The sequence below is a fragment of the Gouania willdenowi genome, chromosome 10 (assembly GCF_900634775.1).
Source record: "Gouania willdenowi chromosome 10, fGouWil2.1, whole genome shotgun sequence".
NCBI lineage: Eukaryota > Metazoa > Chordata > Actinopteri > Blenniiformes > Gobiesocidae > Gouania > Gouania willdenowi.
In genome coordinates, this window is record NC_041053.1 from 32,903,287 (window position 1) to 32,924,277 (window position 20,991).

General features: G+C 44.5%; 1 protein-coding gene and 1 long non-coding RNA gene across 2 annotated transcripts; one reads left to right on the forward strand and one right to left on the reverse strand.

The window, feature by feature from the left end:
* Positions 1-757: 757 nt before the first annotated feature.
* LOC114471518 (uncharacterized) lies at positions 758-1,987 on the reverse strand. The gene is made up of 3 exons (XR_003674982.1): positions 1,021-1,987; positions 897-952; positions 758-822 (listed from the first exon to the last, which is right to left on the reverse strand). It is a non-coding gene; the product is annotated as an uncharacterized LOC114471518 (long non-coding RNA).
* A 13,047-nt stretch (positions 1,988-15,034) lies between these two features.
* znf518b (zinc finger protein 518B) lies at positions 15,035-20,991 on the forward strand. Its single transcript, XM_028459681.1, has 2 exons — positions 15,035-15,176; positions 16,945-20,991. Exon 2 carries the CDS (start codon positions 17,076-17,078, stop codon positions 19,419-19,421), a length of 2,346 nt encoding a protein of 781 aa, XP_028315482.1. The 5' UTR covers positions 15,035-15,176; positions 16,945-17,075; the 3' UTR covers positions 19,422-20,991.

Genomic DNA, 20,991 nt, shown 5'->3' on the forward strand with positions numbered 1-20,991 from the left:
CTCTCATTTCTTTATATATGTGGCAAAATAGGAGGGATCTTTAAGTTACCAAGTGACAACGCCACCTAGGGTAAACCTAGGACCTTGCATAAAGGCAGACAGGCTCGTTTTACCTTCAATCATGGGGCAGAGACAGAACCTTTAATTATAACAAGCAAAGTTCTTTATTTCACAGCATTTCTTTAAAAGAGTATTCATTTCGTGTCCATTAGTGCAGAAGAATCAAACAGAACAAACCCAAACAAAGCACACACATGCAAAGCAACAAAAAAACCCAATATGCAATATGCACCAATCATGCACAAATTATATGTACAATACTTATACAGTGGCAGAACCTTAAAGACGGGTTGGTAAAAATGTCTAGCGAAACTCCCAAGTCCAGCTTGGGAGGGTTACTGTGTTTTAAAGTATCGAGAACAGCAAAGGTGGGAGGAGTTGCACCACGGTGCGATGAATGGTGTGGGCCAAGACTTATTCCAAGCAGACACGGAAGGTGCAGTTTGGTCCCGCTGTGAGATCAAAGCACCACATTAGGAGACAGAGGGATTATAATTTTAAAGGAGCCAGGCAGAAACCAGCAGCTTACCGGTCAGAAGAAGCACCGGTCCAAAGACCCCAACAGAGGCGCTCTCCCGGCCTCCGCAGAAAGTGTGCGCAAGGTGCGCCTACCAAAGCACCACACTGCATAAAAAGGAAGGCATTAGGACGGACTAGGCACAGCCAGCTGGGCCAAAAGGCGAGGCATGCCGCTTACCCAAACATCCCACTCTGATGACTCAAACAAACCGCTGTCGATGACCAATGCGCACTGCGATGGCACTAGGGAAGAAGGAAAAACCCGTGAGTGCCCGGTGCGCACAGCAGCAGAAAGAGCAACTTTGCGTAAAACTCACCCAACAGTAGCAATCAATGCGCTCAAAGCAGCCAGCCGTCAACCTACACCAGAGCACTGGAGGGAAAGCACTTTTGAGCGCAAAGTGACAGCCAATGGTGCGTAAAAGGCAGCAGATAACTTACCAACGAGGAGGAACGGTGGCGATTGACGCAAGGTGACCACAGCGTGTTAAGCCACTGCGATACTACCAGAGGTGCAACTCCACAGACTCACGGAGGAGGAGAGATCCGCGCACAGGAGCGACAAAGGAATCTGAGCCACAGCAGACCTGAACCTAAATCCCTTCGGTGCCCGCCCTGTAATCAGCAGACAACCCAGGTGCGCAGGGAGGAGCGCTACAAGAAGCAGGTAGGAGGAGGGCGGAAGCATTCCACCCTGTCACATCTGCTTTCCATAGTAATAGAAGCTCCTGTTCTACAGTGGCATATTTTAATTCAGTGTTTGAAAAACGATGGGAGTAATACATGAATGGTTTTTCACTACTTGTTTCCGTTGCCTCTATCCATCCTCCGTCTTCGTCCATTACCGTTTTTAAGATTATTGGGTCTATTCCTGTGACTGGGGATAGTGACCTGTCTTTAGCCTGCGGGACTTTATAGCGGCAAGGGTTCTAAAACTGTCTTACTCAAACAAGAATTCCCCCTCTACCTTGTCTTCGAAGCTGGCTGCCTATTCTCTATTATTGTTGTCTAATAAAGAAAAGGACTAATGTGCTTCCTCCTATTGGAAGTTGAGTAGTCTCGCTATATTTTTATGGGATTGATATTAGGACCCATCCAATATGGGTCGAAGCTGGAAACAACTCTTTTTTACAACAGCATGAGCTAGCCCACCCTGGGCACCCCTGTGAAGAGGATACCGAGGGCAGGCTCACTTACCAGAGGCCTAGAAGTGTGTCCTCCAACCAGATGCTGTCTCAGATGTGGGTGTATGCAGGCGGTTGATTTAATCAAGTAGGCTTCTTAATAGTTAATGAATTTTTATTATAGGTTTACAAAAATCAAAAGTCAATCAAAAAAGTTTCAAAGTATCAAAGTCTTAAACTATCAGCCGATAGAGAAAGAAGGGGATCTTCATGGACAACTAGAATGTCCGTGTAAGAGAAGACCCAGAACACAGAAATACAGTGGTTTATATAGCCCCAAGCATAGCGTGATAATATGTCATTATTCATGTTCCGACCACCTAAGCAAATAGTAAAATAGGACAAAAGTTCATACATAGGTCAAGGCCCAGATTGCATAACAGATGTTCATAAAAGGTGGTTTCCACACTGGTTGTTGTTGCTGTCCATGGTTAACACTTGATGCATAACAAGACGTTGGTTTCCTGTTAAAGTAAAGTGTGACATCTTACACCCAAAGTGTGACTCCTCACACCTTGAGGTGTTAGCTTTATTTTTCAGTGGAAAACAGATGGCGATCACTCAACAACATCTACTTTGCAGCTATGACCTTTCAAAATGCAGTAAACAGGTGTGACATGTCAGAACAGGCGATTTGCTATAATGATTAAATGAGCATTTCTTTTTGCAAAAGTGTATGAATTAGGGAGTAAAAAGAACAATGAAAGAATGATTAATACACATCATACAACATGACCTAACAGCTTCTTTTACTTCTTTAACTGTTGCCTGGAACAACTGTTTTCCCTCTGACGTCAGTTTCCTATTTCGTTCTATCATTTTTTTCTTTTCTGTATCCCATTTCCTTAGTCCTAGTTTTATGTCCTCTATTCCCCTGACTATGTTAGGATATCATGGAATAGTGGAACTTACCCAACTCATCTTTCCTATTGCTCTCTCTAGATCCTTCACTGTATGTGGTTTCAAATTGTCAAGGTAACCAGGAACCATCTGTATTGAATCACTCCCTATTGTCATACCTAAGTATTTCACCGAACTTACACCTATCTCGCATTTTGGGAGCCCTATCTTCATACCATTATCTCTCAAGCGTCTCAAGATGTCTTCTAATAGCTTGTAATGTTCTTCTTCTTTATCAGTTGAAAAGAAGATCAATCAATCAATCAATCAATCTTTATTTGTATAGCGCCAAATCATAACCAATGGTATCTCAAGGCACTTTACAGTAGAGCATTCTTAAGGACGGACTCTTCATTTTATGGATACACACATATGCATATATACGTATATACACATACATATGTATCCCACACCCAACATGAATTCATCATGGCGGCAAGGAAAACCTTCTGTTAAGCAGCAGGAACCTTGTGTGGATCCCATTCGTATGATGAACAGCCATCCACGTTATGCTGTGTTGGGTGTGTGCAGAGGAGAGGGTGGAGACAGAGCCGCTGAGACTCTGTAACTCCACACTAAGGATCCCACGGACCTGCAAGACAAAAGCCAGAAGGAGTACAGGAGCAAACACACAAGGGAAGAAGCAGACATAGAGGGAGTGTTTGAGAGAGGAATGGGTCCCTCTCCGGTCCCTCTCTAGCCTAAATGACCTCTCTCTTAACGCCCTCTCCAACCTTTCTCCAACCGAGCATGCCAGACCCCCCCCCCCCCCCCCCCCGGCAGTCTATGCCTATTGCATCTTAATTATGAGCTATGAGCTGGTTCCTAACTAAAAGCTTTACCAAAGAGGAATGTTTTGAGCCTAACCTTAAAGGTAGAGAGGGTGTCTGCCCCCCGAACCGTGGTTGGTAGATGGTTCCAGAGAAGTGGGGCCTGATAACTGAAAGCTCTTCCTCCTATACTACTTTTAGAGACAAATGGAACAACGAGTAGTCCAGCATTTTGAGAGCGTAGTGTTCTGGGGGGATTGTATGGCACTACAAGCTCCTTGACATAGGCTGGTGCCTGTCCATTTAGGGCTTTATAAGTGAGAAGAAGAATCTTGAATTCTATTCTATATTTTATGGGAAGCCAATGCAGAGAGGCTAATACAGGAGTAATGTGATCTCTTCTCCTAGTTTTAGTCAGTACACGTGCTGCAGCATTTTGAACCAGCTGAAGTGTCTTAAGCGACTTGCTCGGGCAGCCTGCTAAAAGAGAATTACAATAATCCAGTCTAGAGGTAACAAAAGCATGGACTAGTTTTTCGGCGTCGCCCTGAGACAGGATAGATCTGATTTTAGCAATGTTACGGAGATGAAAGAAGGCAGTTCTTGAAGTTTGTTTTATGTGAGAGTGGAAGGATAAATCCTGATCAAATAGAACCCCAAGGTTTCTAACAGTTGTGCTTCGTCCCAGAGTAATGCCATCTAGGGCAGTTAGGCTAGCATAGGTTTCTCTAAGGTGTCGTGGGCCCAGTACAATGACCTCAGTCTTGTCTGAGTTGAGAAGAAGAAAATTTTGGTCCATCCAGGCCCTAATGTCCTTTAGACAGGCCTCAAGTTTAGATAGCTGATTTGTCTCACCTGGCTTCATTGATACATACAGTTGGGTATCATCAGCATAGCAGTGAAAGTTAACAGAGTATTTTCTCATAACATTACCAAGGGGGAGCATATAGATACAGAAGAGGATTGGACCTAGCACAGAGCCCTGAGGAACCCCGTAGCTTACTTTAGTGTACACAGAAGACCTATTATTCACGTGTACAAACTGGTACCTATCAGATAGGTAGGACTTAAACCAGTTTAGGGCAGTCCCTGTGATTCCAAGTAATTTCTCTAATCTCTCTAGTAGAATATAGTGATCTATAGTGTCAAAAGTTGCACTAAGATCTAATAAAACCAGCACTGAGAGTCGTCCTTCATCTGAAGCCCAGAGTAGATCATTATTTACTTTAACTAAAGCAGTCTCTGTGCTGTGTTGAGCTCTAAAACCTGACTGGAAGTCCTCGAACAGGCTGTTGTTTTGAAGAAATTCACAGAGCTGAGCCGCCACAACTTTCTCAAGAATCTTTGAAATAAAAGGAAGATTAGATATAGGCCTGTAGTTTGCTAAAGTGCTGGAATCAAGAGTAAGTTTTTTGAGAAGTGGTTTGATTACAGCTACTTTAAAGGACTGTGGCACGTAGCCTATTGATAGGGATATATTTATTGTCTCCAACAAAGATGGGCAGACCAGGGGAACAACTTCTTTAAACAGCTTAGTTGGGATCGGATCTGAAAGGCAGGTCGATGGTTTGGAGGATGAAATAATAGAGTTAAGTTCCTGAAGTCCTATATGTGTGAAACAGTTTAGGTTAGGCCTATTTACATTTAATGGTACAGCAGGCCCAGGTGAAGGCAGGGAGTGGCTAATTTTATCTCTAATCTTATGAATTTTATCGTTAAAAAATGTCATAAAGTCCTCACAGCTGAGGGCTAGAGGAATCATGGGCTCAATAGAGCTCTGACTTTGTGTTAGCCTGGCTACAGTGCTGAAAAGGTACCTCGGATTATTTTTATTTTCTTCAATTAGTGAGGAATAGTATGTAGATCGACTATGTCGTAAGGCTGTCATGTATTTACTATGGCTTTCTTGCCAGAGTATTCGTGACTCCTCTGTTTTATTGGAGCGCCACATTCTCTCTAATTTACGGGTTGTTTGTTTGAGTGTGTGAGTTTCAGAGCTAAACCACGGAGCTTTCCTCTGACGTTTAATAGTTTTTTCCCTCAATGGGGCAATTGAGTCCAAGGTGGATTTTAGCAGACTAGCAGAGCTATCGACAAGCAGATCCAGTTGAGAGGGGTTATAATTAATATCATAGTTATTTATTGGATGGTGCACTGAGTTTAAGGCAGCAGGAATGGCCTCTTTAAATTTAGCCACAGCACTATTGGACAGATTTCTACTCGTAACTATTTTATTGCACAGTGCGAGATCCTCTAATATAATGTTAAAAGATATTAAAAAGTGATCTGATAGCAGAGAATTTTCAGGGTAGACTTTTAGTTCATTAATATCAAGGCCATATGTTAGAACAAGATCAAGAGTATGATTTAAACGATGAGTAGCTTCATTAATAGTTTGAAAAAAGCCAACTGAGTCTATTAGGGACATAAAGGCTGAGCTCAGGCTATCACTATCTTTGTCCACATGGATATTAAAATCTCCTACTATCAGTATTTTATCAGAACTGAGGACTAAGTTTGATATAAACTCAGAGAATTCTGATAGAAATTCAGAATAAGGGCCTGGAGGACGGTAAATTATCGCAAATAAGACTGGCTGGCAGGTTTTTGATTTGGTATGAGATAAATTTAGAACCAGGCTTTCAAAAGAAGTGTAGTTGGCCTTTGGTTTAGGATAGATTAGGAGAGAGGAATGATAAATAGCTGCTACACCACCTCCACGGTGTCTCGTGGCATATGAGTATTTAAATGACTGGGAGGAGTGGCTTCATTTAAACTAACATATTCATCTTGATACAGCCATGTTTCAGTTAAACAGAATAAATCAAAGTTATTTTCTGAGATAAGGTCATTTACTAGTAGAGATTTGGATCTCAGTGATCTAATATTTAATAGAGCACATCAAATGGTTTTATGTTTTGGTGTTTCTAGATTTGAGATTTTAATTTTTTTCAGATTTTTATAATTGATAGCTCTTTTATTTGATTTTATGTTAAAATCATTGTGAAATATGGGTCGAGGGACAGACACCGTCTCCATAAAATAATATTCATCACCATCACAACAGTTGCCATGGCGATGAACACAGCTATCGTAATAGCAATGGGAGGGAAAATGTCCTAAGGCAAGCGCAGAGGGGCGTGGAGGACTCCCCCTCTGTAACATGGTCTCATTCATGAGATGTCATAACAGTGACTGTGCCATGTTTTCTGATAGTAGAGATGCTCCCTCCAAAGTAGGATGGATTCCATCTCTTCCTATCAGGTTCGGTTTTCCCCAGAAGGATCTCCAATTATCAATGAAGCCCACCTCGTTTTCTGGACACCACCTCGATAGCCAGCGGTTAAATGATGACATGCGGCTATACATGTCATCACTGGTCAGATTTGGTAAGGGACCAGAGAAAATTACGGAGTCCGACATTGTTTTAGCATAAGCACAAACTGATTCAATGTTCACTTTGGTTGCTTCCGACTGACGACGTCGGGAGTCATTAGTGCCGACATGGAGGACTATCCTATCAAACTTACGATTACTCTTTGCCAGCAACTTTAGATTTGATTCTATGTCGCCCGCTCTGGCCCCTGGGATGCACCTCACAATGCCCGCTGACTTCGCTAGCTTCACGTTTCTCACTATGGAGTCGCCAATTATCAGAGTTTGTTCCCTGGTGAGTGTGTTGTCCTCACGGAGGGGGGAGAACCTGTTTGAGACGTGAACATGGTGGTGTCCCGAGCGGCTTTTTGACCTTCGACTATGCTTACCACGGACAGTAACCCACTCATTGCTGGCCGGGGGGGAGGCTAAGCTAGAGCTAGCACGGTCCGCACCGGCTAGGTCCTGCTTGCAAGCTTCGGTTTTGGTATCAGGGGTGCGGAACCGCTTCTCCAGATTGTTGATCCTCGCCTCCATATCTAACAGTACGCTACACTTTATGCAACTACCATTGTCCCTAAAGGAGGACGAGGAGTAACTAAACATCTGACACACCGGGCAGGAGAGCGGAGGGGAGGAGAGAGAAGCCATAGGTGCTAAATTTAAGCTAAGCTAAGCTAAGGACAAAAGGAAGTTTAAAGGAGATTACACTGCCTATAAGAGGCGAGATTGCTTTTTACTTAACCTTCGTACGTTTAACTCTACGGTAAAAAATTAAAACAAGTGTTTTCAAGGCTAAAATATCAATGACAACAAGTTTGATTAGAGTTAGCAGAACACAGTAGTAGAGCGCTGCAAGCAGCGGTAGAGTGTAAACAGGAAATGATCGATACGTCACCACGTCAGCACGTCACCAGCACGACAACCGTCCAAGATATCGTCTATATACACCTGTACTGGTAATCCTTCCAATAATTTTTCCATCCTTTCTTGAAAGGCATTTGGGGAGTTACGGAAACCTTGTGGTAAACGCGTCCAGCAATATCCCTGATTTTTTATCATAAAACAGGTCTTTAGCTGTGACACCTCCTCTAGTGGTACGCTCCAGAAGCCATTCGCTAGACCTATAGTTGTATTACATTTTTTCGGTCTCAAGCTCATCATAGTGACTTTAGGGTTTACTATCTGCCTGACATCTTTTGCTGTTAGATCATTTAACTGTTTTAGATTATGCACTGCCCTGACTGTTCCATCCTTTTTTGGAACAGCCTGGACAGGCATTAAACAAGGTGGTTCATCAACTTTCTTTACCACTCCTAATTCCTCCAATTCCTGTATTGTCTTTACGAATTCCTTTTCAGCGTCTCCCAGCGGATACTGCGTTTGTTTACCGGGCATGGTTCCCCGAATAACATAAGGCTCTGTTTTCATTAATCCTACATCATTTTTCCAACAGAGAATCTATCACCTCTGTTGCTGGAGGATATGGCGCAGAGGGATTCAAAGGTTGTATCTGAGCCATTAATCCTCCATACAAAGAACTCCCCATATATTGCGGTTTGTATGGAGGTGGAGGATGTATTTCAGCTGTTGTCACCCCTGTCTTTCCCTTTTTTACTGAATTTTTGTTAAATTTTTCTTTTGATTGTTTTTTACCTTGGTAAAAAACATACGGTTTTCATGCTGTTGTGATCAATAAACATAATGAAGAGGAGACGCCGCATGGAGCGGTGGGGCCGCCATCTTGGTCCCATCCCCAGCTAAATTTGCTTTATTATTATTATTGTTTTTGAAAATTAATATTATTATTATTTTATTTTGTCTATATTGTGATTACACTACACATTAAAGGGATACTGAAGCAAACATATAAAGAGAATAAAGCATGATGAACCTTGGAATCTAAAGCTTACTTCTTTTTCTTAATCGATGTCTGGATTGAATCGTGAAAATGTTTGCGGTCATTACGACAAATGAAAAATCTTCCCCAAGGGGTTTTCGTTAATGATGACTTGATTGTAAACACACTATGTTCCGGTTGAATTGCCAAAATAAAAACCGAGTCGATTTCCCAAAAAATTAAATTATAACAATAAAATAAAATAACCCATTCATTTTCTAAACCTGTTTGTTTATTCGTGTACAGCAGAGGTGTTGAACATATGGTGTACGAGCCAGATCAGTTTTTGGACTGTGTGGGAAAGCACAAGTCCTACGTATACCTGGAAGAACAGTTCTTCTCATGCTACTAAAAAAAACAAACCAAAAAACAAATATTTACAATGAATCATAATTTTTTAAACTTGCAGGTGGGCGGGACCCGGTTCGTCATGGCGCACGGAGGGTGATGGTCACGCCGGAATGCCACTGGCGCACCCCGCTTTTCCTGATGCAGGGGGTGCCTTTGGGTACCGTCACATCCAGAAGGGTGGTCACCACGAACACCAGCCTGACGGGCTGGTCTGTGATGGGTTACTGGGATGTGAGCCTCCAGCGCTCTCACATAAATTATCTGGAGCTTTCAGCTGTGTTCCTCTCGCTGAAATGTTTCCTCCCGTTCTTCACGGGCCATCATTTCCTGGTGAGGACGGACAATACGACCACAATTGCGTACATCAACCGCCAAGGCGGATTGCGCTCCCGTCGGTTGCATTTGCTGGCGCGCAAACATGATCCTGTGAACATGAGCCTCCCCTTGCGGAGAGCGACGCACATCACGGGAGCCCTGATCATGGGTGCAGACCTGCTGTCTAGGGGGGCACCAATTTACAGGGAATGTATGTTACACCCGGAGGTTGTAGAACAGCTGTGGGCGCGTTATGCACGGGTCAAGGTGGACCTGTTCACCGCGGAGGAAAATGCGCAGTGCGCGCTGTTTTACTCCCTACACTGCTCTGGTGCTCCCCTCAGCTTAGACGCACTAGCACACGATTGCAACATGAGGTGCTCTACGCCCTCCCCCTCGTTGGGCTTGAAGCCCTCCACCGAGTGCGGCCACACCTTGATCCTGGTGGCTCCACTTTAACCTGCGATGCACTGGCTGGCGGAGATATACCTGTTGCTGTGCTTGCCCCTGGCAACTCCCATTGTGCAGGGACCTGCTGTCACAGGGGGAGGGGACAGTCTTCCACATCCGGAGTGCTTGGCGCTTGAGTGGCGCAATCTGTCAGCTGTGGGACTCTCACAGCGTGTGATTTTCACCATGCAGAGTGCTCGAGCCTCCTCCGCTAGGTCTCAGTATGACTGCGTGGGTGGTTCTCATGTCCTGATCAGAACAGTGCTTGCCCTGTGGGGCTGTTGGCTGGGGCCTGCTGTCCTCCGGGCTGTGCTGGCGTCGGGGGTGTCTCATGTCGGCGCAGGGGTGATTGGGGGTGGTCTCCGTGGGTGGGGGGGCTCTGCTGGCAACATTGATGTGGGGTTGCGGTGCCTGGCTGTGGGGGCATGGGTTCGCCTTCCTATCGGTCCGTGGCTGGCGGGGTGGCCCTGCTTGGGTGGTTGGTGGCGTCCTTTCTCGTCGGGGGGGCCGGGGCCGCCCACCTGTGGAGGGTGCTATGTCGTGGTGTCGTGCGGGCCTGTGCTGGCCCTGGTGTGGGAGCTGGCCTCTCTCCTGCGCGGTCGCCGCCTGCTTTGGCGGGGCGGGCCGCTCTGGGCCGGCTGGCGGCAGGGGTCGCCTCCTGGACTGCTGGGGGATGTGGCTGGTGCCTGGCTCCGCCTGGGGGGGGGGGGGGGGGGGGGGGATCCTGCCGTGCTCCGTATGGTCGCCGCGGTTCGGGGGGGTGCCGCGGGGGGTCTCCGGTTGTGCCGCTCGGCGCGTCTCTGGGGCCCGCGGTGCCGTGTGCCCGTCTGCGCCGTCTGCCCTCTCCGGTGGCCCGCCAATGCGGACGGGCCGGGCTCCTACCAGACAGGCCTCCTACATGGAAACTTCACATCGCTCACTCCCAGCTTGTCTGGCTCACCCACTTGTTGCACCACACTCACATACCCAGGAGGGTTGGGCTGGGGGTGGAGGGGGCCGCCGCCTGCGCTACTAAGTAGTGGCGCGGGGGCGGCAATCCCACCTCTGGCTGCCCTACTAATCCCTCCAATTTTAATTACACCTCAACACACCACCCCCCGGAGGGTGGGACCACCACTTCCACCCTCCGGAGCTATTGCACCACATACACATATATACACATAGGCTGGGAACTCCCTTTGCGGGGTCTCTCCGGGCGGTGCCGGCCTGGTGGGGCGTGGGGGTGCCCCTTCCCTGCGGGTGGGGCTTGGCGCTTGTCTTGTTTCCTGGTTGCCTTGGGGGCGTGCCTCGCGGCGTGTGGGTCCGGGGCGGCTTGCCGCGCCGCTGTGGGGGGTGGGCGCGCTGGGGGGTGCCGGCGTCTGCGCTGGGGTTGGGGCGGGGTTGCTTGGCGCTCCGGGGTGGTGCTCTTTGCTGGGGGGCGGCTCTAGCTGCTCCGGGGGTTGAGGTCGGTATCGGCCACTTGGTAGGTCTGTCCTGCTATCTGCGGGCTGGTGGGTGGGTGGGTTCTGCGCCTTTGGCTGGGGGCTGCTGCTCCACATCGGTTATGTGCCGTTGGGGTCCCTCTCTTCTGTGGTGGCGGCCGCCGGTCGCTCTTGCGCCGGGGGGGGCATTGCCCCGTGGCCTGCGCTGTCCGGTGGGGGGCGGGACCTGGGCAGCTGTCTTTGTGCCGTCTGGGGCTGCACGGTCTTGCTGGGTTGTGGCCTGTTCCTGGGCTGGGGGGTGGGGGGGTGCTCCCCACGGAGGTCTGGCCCGGGGGCTCACCCTTGGGGGTTCCCTGTCCTGCGGTGGTGTCCTTTGGGTCCGGCGGGTCTGGCCGGCTGGCTGGGCCGGTCCTGGCGGGGGTCTGCCGGGGCGGGTGGTACGGGCCGCGCCCTACCATACCTGCGGGTGCAGCCCCGGGTGGCCCCGGCTTGGGCGGCGCTCTGTGAGCCGTGCTCTGTGAGCCGCGCTCTGTGAGCCGCGCTCTGCGAGCCGCGCTCTGCGGTGTGGCTGGGCCCCTGGGGGGGGGAGGGGCAATCTGGCGCGCTCTGGGGTGCCTGGTCGGTGCGCCTGGGCGCCGGCGGGGCGGCTTGCAGCATCCCCTTGGTGCCCTCGGCGACTATGGGCGTGGTTGTCGTCCCTGGGGGCGCTGCTCTCGGTGCTGCTTTCGTTCCGGGTCTTTCTGGCCTGGGGTCCGGACCCTGCTGGCTCTGGGCCCACCGGCGGGCGCCCGCCGGCTGCCCGTTCCGCACGTCTCTGGCCGTCTGCTGGGCGGGGGCCTTGGCTCCTCTGCTGGGGTCTCGGGCGGGGGGCTCTCTGGGCCCTTCCCTCGGTGGGTTGGGTGCTTGGGTGTGGGTGGGTGGGGGGGGCTGGATGCTGGCGGGTGGCCTTGGGGTTGGGGGTTGGGGTCGGTGGGGGGATGCGCTGGGTGCTCGGCTGATTGGGGCTTCCTCGGATGTGTGTATGGGGGGCGGTGGCTGCCTCTCGGCCTGGGATCTTGGGGGCATCTAGGGGGGTTGCCTGGGGCTCCCTGGCCTCCGCTCTTTCTGCTGGCCTGGCTGCATCTGCGGGCCCAGGGCAGTTCCTGGGCTTGCAGTAGCGTTTTTTTTTTCTTTTTTCTTTCTGGTATACGATGCACTGGCACGCCTTGGGATGTGGGATAAAACTCATACTGGGCTTAACCTTAGACACGTTAATCCCAAATACCTGCTTTAGGTACTACGATTCACTCATTCCCCCTGTTCACAGCCACCACCATTATAGCTAAGCTTCACACTTGTCACCATACTGGCTGGATTACACAACATAATAAGCACAATATATTCTACAACCTCACATCTCACCCTCACTGCAAAGCAGTCTATTCTTCCCCACCTTTTCTATTTCCTGCCTTGAGTCTCTTCTCCCTGCTCCCTTCCCCCTCCCCCTCCACTTAGGTGTAACACTGCTCTCTCTTTTTATTTCCTCCCAATAATAAAAGATTTCTTACCCTTCCTTAGGGAGGGCTGGTGATGGTCACAATTAAGCAATAAAATAAATCAATGTATTTTATTGCAATAACAAAATATGCATTGCTGTCTCATAATGATTGCACTTCCTGTGGTGTTGACCTTTGACAGCATGTGCAGTCAAGTTAAAAAAAAAAAAGAACAGTGCTTGCCCTGCAGAATGGTGTACGCGTGATAAGCTCGTCTACAACACGGGAACTACCACATCCCATAGTGAGACATCGAAACGAGTATTATGAAAGAGAACTTTAGATTATTTACATAACCCCGGTTCTCTGAGTAATATGAGTGATAATGATACTTAGAACAAAGAGAACAAAGGCCCTGTTGGGTATTACAAGACCAACACATGGTGAAGAGTGTGGGAGGGTCATACTCATACCCCCACCCCTGGACTCTGAACCATAGGTGAAAAGCACCAAAAGAACAAGGGAGTTAGATAAAGGAACAAGTCTTTTCCATTCCAGAACAGTCTGCTGTGAAGGAAGTGGAGAACCTTGATCAAGCTTGTAGCTTTACATGTATCAGGGTCACTGATTACGACATGTATCAGGATTATTGATTATGACATTTATTAGGGACGGGTTATTGATTACGACATGTATCAGGGTTATTTATTACGTTAATGAATCTAGTTTCTAGAAAGAAATTGATTCATGTCCTGGTCATTGGAAACACCAGCATTAAACATTCTACATTGGCCACGTTTACATGAGACCCTTAATTCTTCTTTAATTCAGAATAAAAATTAAAATAAATAAAAAACTTGTTGCTATAGCTAGCTGGTGATGATATAATCCAAGATAGCCACCCGAAGCAAGGGTCCATCGGCAATCGAAACAGGCTTCATCAGGGACATGAAGCCCAGCACCAGGACACAGAGCTTCACTAATGACGCAGGTCATCACAAAGTTCTGCTTTTACTCAACATTCCTGCAGAGTGACGGTAAAGCAGCCGTTGGATTAATCCTTGGCTTTGATTAGCCAAAGTACGGTCTTCTAGCTCCTTCTCCTCCTCAGCGGACGAAAGTGAAACAGTATATTATTGTCAAGCTGCTGCTACAAAACTCTAATCAAAATAAAAATGAACATAGTACTTATTACGTGGACTTCTTTAATGAAACGGTCTCTAAACATAAAAGGCCGGTAGACGTGAAGATGTCACGTTCCCCCCTGTTTAATCAGAATCCTTCCCAACATCCAGACCTAAAGTGGAATTGAATAAAGGCGAATAAACGTGCTTCCTTCCATGTAAACCTCAATTCGAAATTACTATGCAAACACAAAGCAAAATACTTTAATTCCAAATTATTTAATTCTGAAAACATCTTGTACCGCTGGCCACTGATAGTATATAATATACAACCCCAACCACCGCCAATGAATAATGTATGATTTACCTTGGTGATGCAAATGTTCGTGGATGACAGTCTATAGACCCTGATACATGTGTTAATTCTAAGTACTTGTCAACCCTCTTTGTTCAACAGAGGGTTAATGTTTGAATGTATAACACCTAAACAACAGCCTGGAAGCACTTCCTGTGTAACTGCATGAGCTTCACTCACAAATATACGGTTTTCATGCTGTTGTGATCAATAAACATGATAAAGAGTAGACGCCGCATGGAGCGGTGGGGCTGCCATCTTGGTCCGGTCCCTCGCTAAAAATATATATATATATATATTTATTTATTTTTAATATTTTGTTTATATTGTGATAATGCCACACATTAAAGGGATCCTGAAGCAAACATATAAAGAGAATAAAGCATAAATCTCGGAGTCTAAAGCTTACTTTGTTTTTTTATGCCGACGTCTGGATTGAACCGTGAAATTTTTTGCGGTCATTACGACAAATGAAAAAACCTTGTTTATTTGTGTACAGCAGAGGTGTTGAACATATGGTGTATGGCCATAAAACAAAACAAAACAAACAACAACAAAAAAAAAAATTACATTTACAATGAATCACAATTTTTAAAATAAAATAAATCCCAAAAATCTTTACTATCAAATCACAATACTTGTAGAATCAATAAATATGAATCGCTTGGCACCCATCACTAATGTGATGAAATCGAATCAGGACAAAGCATATCTATTAACTACAGTATAACACATCAGCAGAAGAGCAAAAAGTACGTTTCTGATAGTTTCCTGTTCATGCTTTTATTTTGAAATTGGCTCCGGATCCTCACCGGTTGTGTTGTTGGCTACTTCAAATGCTAAACACTAGCAAACAGAAGCTCGACCAAAAGGCGCTGAAAAGCTCCAGAATCTGCTCCGATAAAGGGATTATTCGCCCCCAAAATCCCCCCTGGAGATTAGAAAACCTAAATAATTCTAAACCAGCCATCAGAAAGGTACGTGTCATGGATTTTCTTTTACCGATAGCTGCACAAATTCTATGGACGTGTCCGTAGGGTTTGGATGTGCTTGGTGGGCCTTCTCCTGTGGTCAAATGTAGCCACACCGTAGCTACAAGGATCAAATGATAATCTGTGGTGTCATTTTTAAAATAGTCTTTTAATTATCTTTCATGCAATATGTGAGCGAAGACACTGACACCGATTTTAAGATTCAGGATTTTTTCCAAGCTGATGCATGAGAGGAATGGGCGTAGAGGCACTTGAACAACAGCTATGATGATGCATGTAGGTAGACCTACTGCAATGTAAATAAATACTATATACAATCACACAATCAATGGTTATTATTATAGCTTAAATAATTAAGATAGATAAATAAATAAATATAATTTTGATTGGTATATGGTTAAATCCTATCCTTTTTTATTTATTTCTTTATTTAACAGGGACGTAGTGCAATTGTCAATAGCATCAGAGTTGGCAACTAGTTAATTTACATCTGCAATCCCTGGGCAGGTAAACAAGAAAATACAATGTAGAGATACAAGGTCAAAAATAGTACAATTCATAGGAGGATGGTTGTGATGTAATGACAAAACAACATATTTTCTAAACTAATATGAATTTTTTGGAACGTTAATTAATGTATTACTATACCAGCAATATTTTGAGTCAATTTAAAAAGATTTAGAAGAAAGTTTTTTACGTTTTTTTCTTCTTGTTTTTGATATTAAGACCAAGTTTCCTCATATTAGTATGTTTAAAAAAACAGTGATTTAAATAAACAAATTTGTCTTTAGTTGTTTAATGATGCCAGTTATATCAACTATCCCGCTCTTGTCTCTCTTAACCTTTGTGTGACCCCAACACGTTGAGTCACAAAGGTTTTCTTATTTACTTCCTTAGTCTCATACTATGAGCTTGCTGTTGTTTTTTCCCCCTTCTTAAATAATAATAATAATAATAATAATAATAATAATTAAAAAAAAAACATGTAAATAATATAATATATCATTTATTATTTCATAAGATGACTGGTTTGAAATTGGTATTGCACAAAGGCAGTTATACATAAATAAATATGACTGTGGCAGTGATACAACTTCTCCACTTTAGATACAATATTGTTGTTGTTGCCTTGAGAATTATCCGAAACAGATATCAATCTGATTAGGATATCAGCATGAATCCTGCATACTTTTATTACTTATTTTGTAATGTGGAATGTTAGAAAAAGTTTTTTTTTAGCAAGTTTTATTACTCAAAAAGAACAATAGCAGCCTTTTTAATGAAAAAAAAAAAAAAAACTAACCCATTTGTTATTAACCAATGGGTGACATACATTTTAACCTTAAACATAAGAATATTTTACAATCAAATACAGTGAATAAAAATATATATTTGATCTTGAAAAATTACATCAATAAATCTAATAAAAACAAATGATGTATCAGGGTGATTATATTAGAGATTTTGTTTATTTTATTTTTTATTTTATTATTTTTTCTCTCTTCTCTCTTCTCTCTCTTTTTTTTTATCAGAGACATTAGATGCAGGCCAATATAATCTGATACTCAACTAAATTTTTTTTTTTACACTAAATACATTTATTTTATGCAGTATTGTTCTAGTTCAATAAGCTAATCTTTTTCCAATATTTATTATAATACCTTTTTTTGTCACATACATATTAATGCATTTTTCTTCACATTTGCTTTGAAATGTCCGCCTAAGATTAATTTTTTTCTGTTTCCCATTAAAGGAAGAAGCATTCCATCCGTCATCCTGAGTAATGCATCGTGGACTTAAAGTGGAAATCTATTCTTTCCTGCTTGTGTAGTTCAAGGCTTTGGATTTATGGGACCCCCTGCCACATGACCCGGAGACCCCACTATGAAGCCTGTCAGTTACCAAGTCCTTTCGTCGTCCGTAAATGGGGTTCAACCTGATTTTGGATTTCATTCTCTATCAGGTGCCTCCAAGGTGAGGTTTCCTGAGAGGACTGGACTTGATTCCGCTGAGACTTCAGTGTATAACAAGTCTGTGACGGACAATAAGCAAACGCACTACACCTGTTTTTATTGCAACTCGGTGTTTTTGCGAGAAGTGCATTTATTTGAACACATGAAGCAGCATGCTAAACATTTTCCGTACGTGTGTCCTTACTGCGCGCAAGGCTACGTGAAACGACTTTGTCTTGTAAACCACATTGAACGCTTTCACAGTAAAGACATTATACAAGGATCGGCAAAGAGTGGAAGGCCCAAAGTCATCCAGGATTCTGTTCGCGGTGCCATAAGAAGCACACCCACTAGTGACCCGTCACCAGTTCGACCATATGTCCACGTGACGGCACCGACCCCGGCTAAGCCCGCTGTCAGAGTGGAAAAAGATCAACAGCTTGGAAAACAATCGGTGGCGAATTCATCCAACACCAGCAATGGTAACGCCGAACATTTTTCTTTGAATGGACACATGCAGCACAACCGAGCTCTAACGGTTTCCTTACCGGACGAGGTGAATATTCCCGCGGGCTGCTTGGTTGAACTTGTCGAAGTAAAAACTGTAAACGGAACAAAGGAGCTAAAGCTAAGAGTCGTCTCCCAACAAGAAACCAAGTCCGCGGTAAAGGAGAAGCGAAACGCCGCCTATCAAAACACTGCACTGGTAAAACCACTGTCATCCACTTTGAAACATCCCATCAAGGTGACGCCTACGACTATGGGAGCTTGCACCGTGAACAGGAAACGGTGTGAAATCACTTCATCAAATGTGGAGCAATCTTCTGCGGTTTCTTCTAGCATCTTCAGAAATCCAGTTAGTGTGAATAAAAGGGGACTGAAAAGGCAATCTCAAGAAATAATCAACCTGGAGTCCAATATTCTAAGCAAGGTTCCTAAAGTCATCGTTTCTAGCAAAGTCAATCCTGTAAGGGAGGGCCCCATCAAGCTAACAATACCTGCCAACCATAAGGCTCTGCCTCCAACTGTTAGTGGTCCCAGGGTTACTACAGCAAGAACAGGCATCTGTCAGAAGGTGGTGGGTGAAAGTAAGATTGAGATACCGGAGAACAGCAAAATTGTCCCCCAACAGAGGAAAAGTGACACTAAAACTATTCAAGCTGCACCATTGGCTATGACCTTTGAACCCGGGGGGAGCCACCTAAGCAGTAAGGCCATCACAAACTCGGTGAGGGAAGCTTTAGCTTTGAGTTTAATTTCTCGGCCCCCCGTTCAGCGGAGTTCTCCTCCTGCTAGGCCCCAGGCAGCTTCAACAAACAAGGACAGTGATGTAAACCAAGTCTTTAGTCTAAACAAGACCATGTCAATCAAAACATCGGTTGATTCAAACCACACGACTTTAAGAATGTCGCCCCAGTCGAGGGAAGCCCAGCCCAAGAAGGTTCCTGCTCAAAGTTTTCCTGTGATTTCATCAGTTTTTTCTTTAAGTCAACAGCCAGAGAATCCACAAGGTGCCATTAAGCCGGTACTGTTGGCTCTCCGAGGTGTTGTGTTGGATAAATTGAAGTCTGGGAGCACGCATCAAGAAGATGAACCCAGTGAAGGTCCAATGTTGGGGAACACGGCTTGGGTGGAGACAAAAAGTGAATCCTTCACCCATGAAATACTAACGTCAAACCACACAAATGAGTCCATTAAAGAAGAGCAGGACAAAGACTTGCCACGCAATGCTGTCCAAGTAAAGGAAGAAAAATACAACCCTCCGCCGATACAGATTAAAGACGATGATAAAAGCTGTGGCAGTCCGGATTGGAAGCATTCAACAATGAAGAAGCCTGTGTCTCCTAAGCCTTCACATGACGAGGCATCTGCATCCACGCAGACGTCGCAGCAACTTCTGAAAAATGAGCACGACGTCTCCTCAAAGTTCCTCACTGTATCCTTGGAAAGGATGCGAGTCGGCATGTTGGATCAACAGCAGAGTGGACCGAAACAGCAGAAGTCTCTCGCACATGTGAGCACTGGTGGCCACTGCTATGTCATGCCGCTCAGTATGAACCAGCCGGTTAAACGGCCGGGCCCCAACCAGCCGGTGGTGGTGCTGAACCATCCCAAACCACGTCTCTGTGGTGCAAACAAAACCATGGCAGACTCATGTAATAGCAACGCAGCAACAGTCCAAGAGCTCCCTGAATGTCAAATCCTCAAAATGAGGTTGAGTAAAGTGATGGGACAAAAGTATGAAGTCATGGGCTATACCGTCAAAGTCTCTCAGTGAATGCTTTACTTGTATATATTCTTTCAAGTGTACATAAAAAGGTTTTAGTATTAAAAGGTTCACGCAAAAAAACGGACATATTTTTTAAGTAATATGTACATTTTTAAATGACCCAACCTTGTCTCGTGTGTATTTTATGAAACATTGAAGTGCAATGCAGTTGCTTGGCTTGGTTTGTAAAATAGTGTTGTGGAAAGTTTGTAAAAACCTGTCTGAGTCAGACAGCTTTAGTTAAAACACAAGTGGAATTGTTAAGACGTTGCCATTCCATCACCGGTGTGTGCTTTCAGGGGTTAGCTCAAAACAGGTCTAACAAGTGTGTTCATGTCGATGGTTATAAAATCTTTGAATACCGTGACAACAGCGGTTAAAACGCACATGAGCACGAACAATAATTAAAACTTAGCTTGACTCGAAATTCTCAGATATTTAGAAAGAACAAAGCCTTGTTCCTACATGCAGACGTCAATTTGAGTCCAACTGTATTCCTTGTTTGTATTTTTCTTAATTTACAAACTCTTAAACGTCAGGGCCAGAAAGGAATGTATCAAAGCACCCCTATTACACTATTTGGTGCAACTTAATGACCTAATGTTCAATTGTGTGTAATCCACAAGATCTTTTGTTATTTCTAAGTGTGTCCCTTTGTGAATTGGCACAGTCCAATTAAATATAAATATATATATATATATATTAAAAGGTGTAAATTCTGTCATTTGTACACAAAATGCCAGTTTGGATCAAAGTAATTTAAAGCTGGGTGGTTCATCCTCCAATAATAATGTTACTTAATTTCAGCTTCCACTCCCAAACAAAATTCAACGAATAGTATTAAAAGCATTTACCAGCAAATACATCAGGATCTTGTTGAGTTTTGGCTTCAGCCATTGGTTCTCTCAACCCCCCTCCCCTATGCCAGACAGGTTTAAAACACCACTGACTTATATTGATGATGATGATTAATTGTTACAGAATTAGTTTCAACTGTTTTTATATACTCATTCATTAATGTGCATTGCTGACTGACTAGTACGGGGATAGATTATTTCAACCTCGGCATGTAATTTGTCAAAGATGTTTGAAATTTGTCATATTACAAGTATTTTTTTTTTCTGGGTCGGAATTAAAAAACCCTGAATTTCTGTCATTTTCACTGCAACAAAAAGTCCATCGCATGCTCCGTTTATAGTTTTTTTTTTTTTTAAAGTGTTGAAGTTCTCAATTTCAGCACTGGTCACTTTTTTTTTTTTGTTTTTTAGCTCACATGCTTTGCAGAAATGAACAATTTCGACACTAATCATGTTCTCATCTTTCAACGACATCCAAACTGCTTTTTTTTTTTTAGTGGCATAGAATTGCAACATAAGGGGTGCTAGTGCTCGACCTAAGAAGATTAAGGTTCCCCTCTTGTTTTTGCTCTGTATATAAGTCTGACCATGCTATTTTATTGTCTTAATTATGTATTACTATATAAAAGTTGTATTCATACTCCGTAGGGAATTATTCTCTCTGCGCTGAGTTGTGCCGTGTGTTTGCCTTTCTTTGTATTGTAGTTCTAGAAGCTGCAATG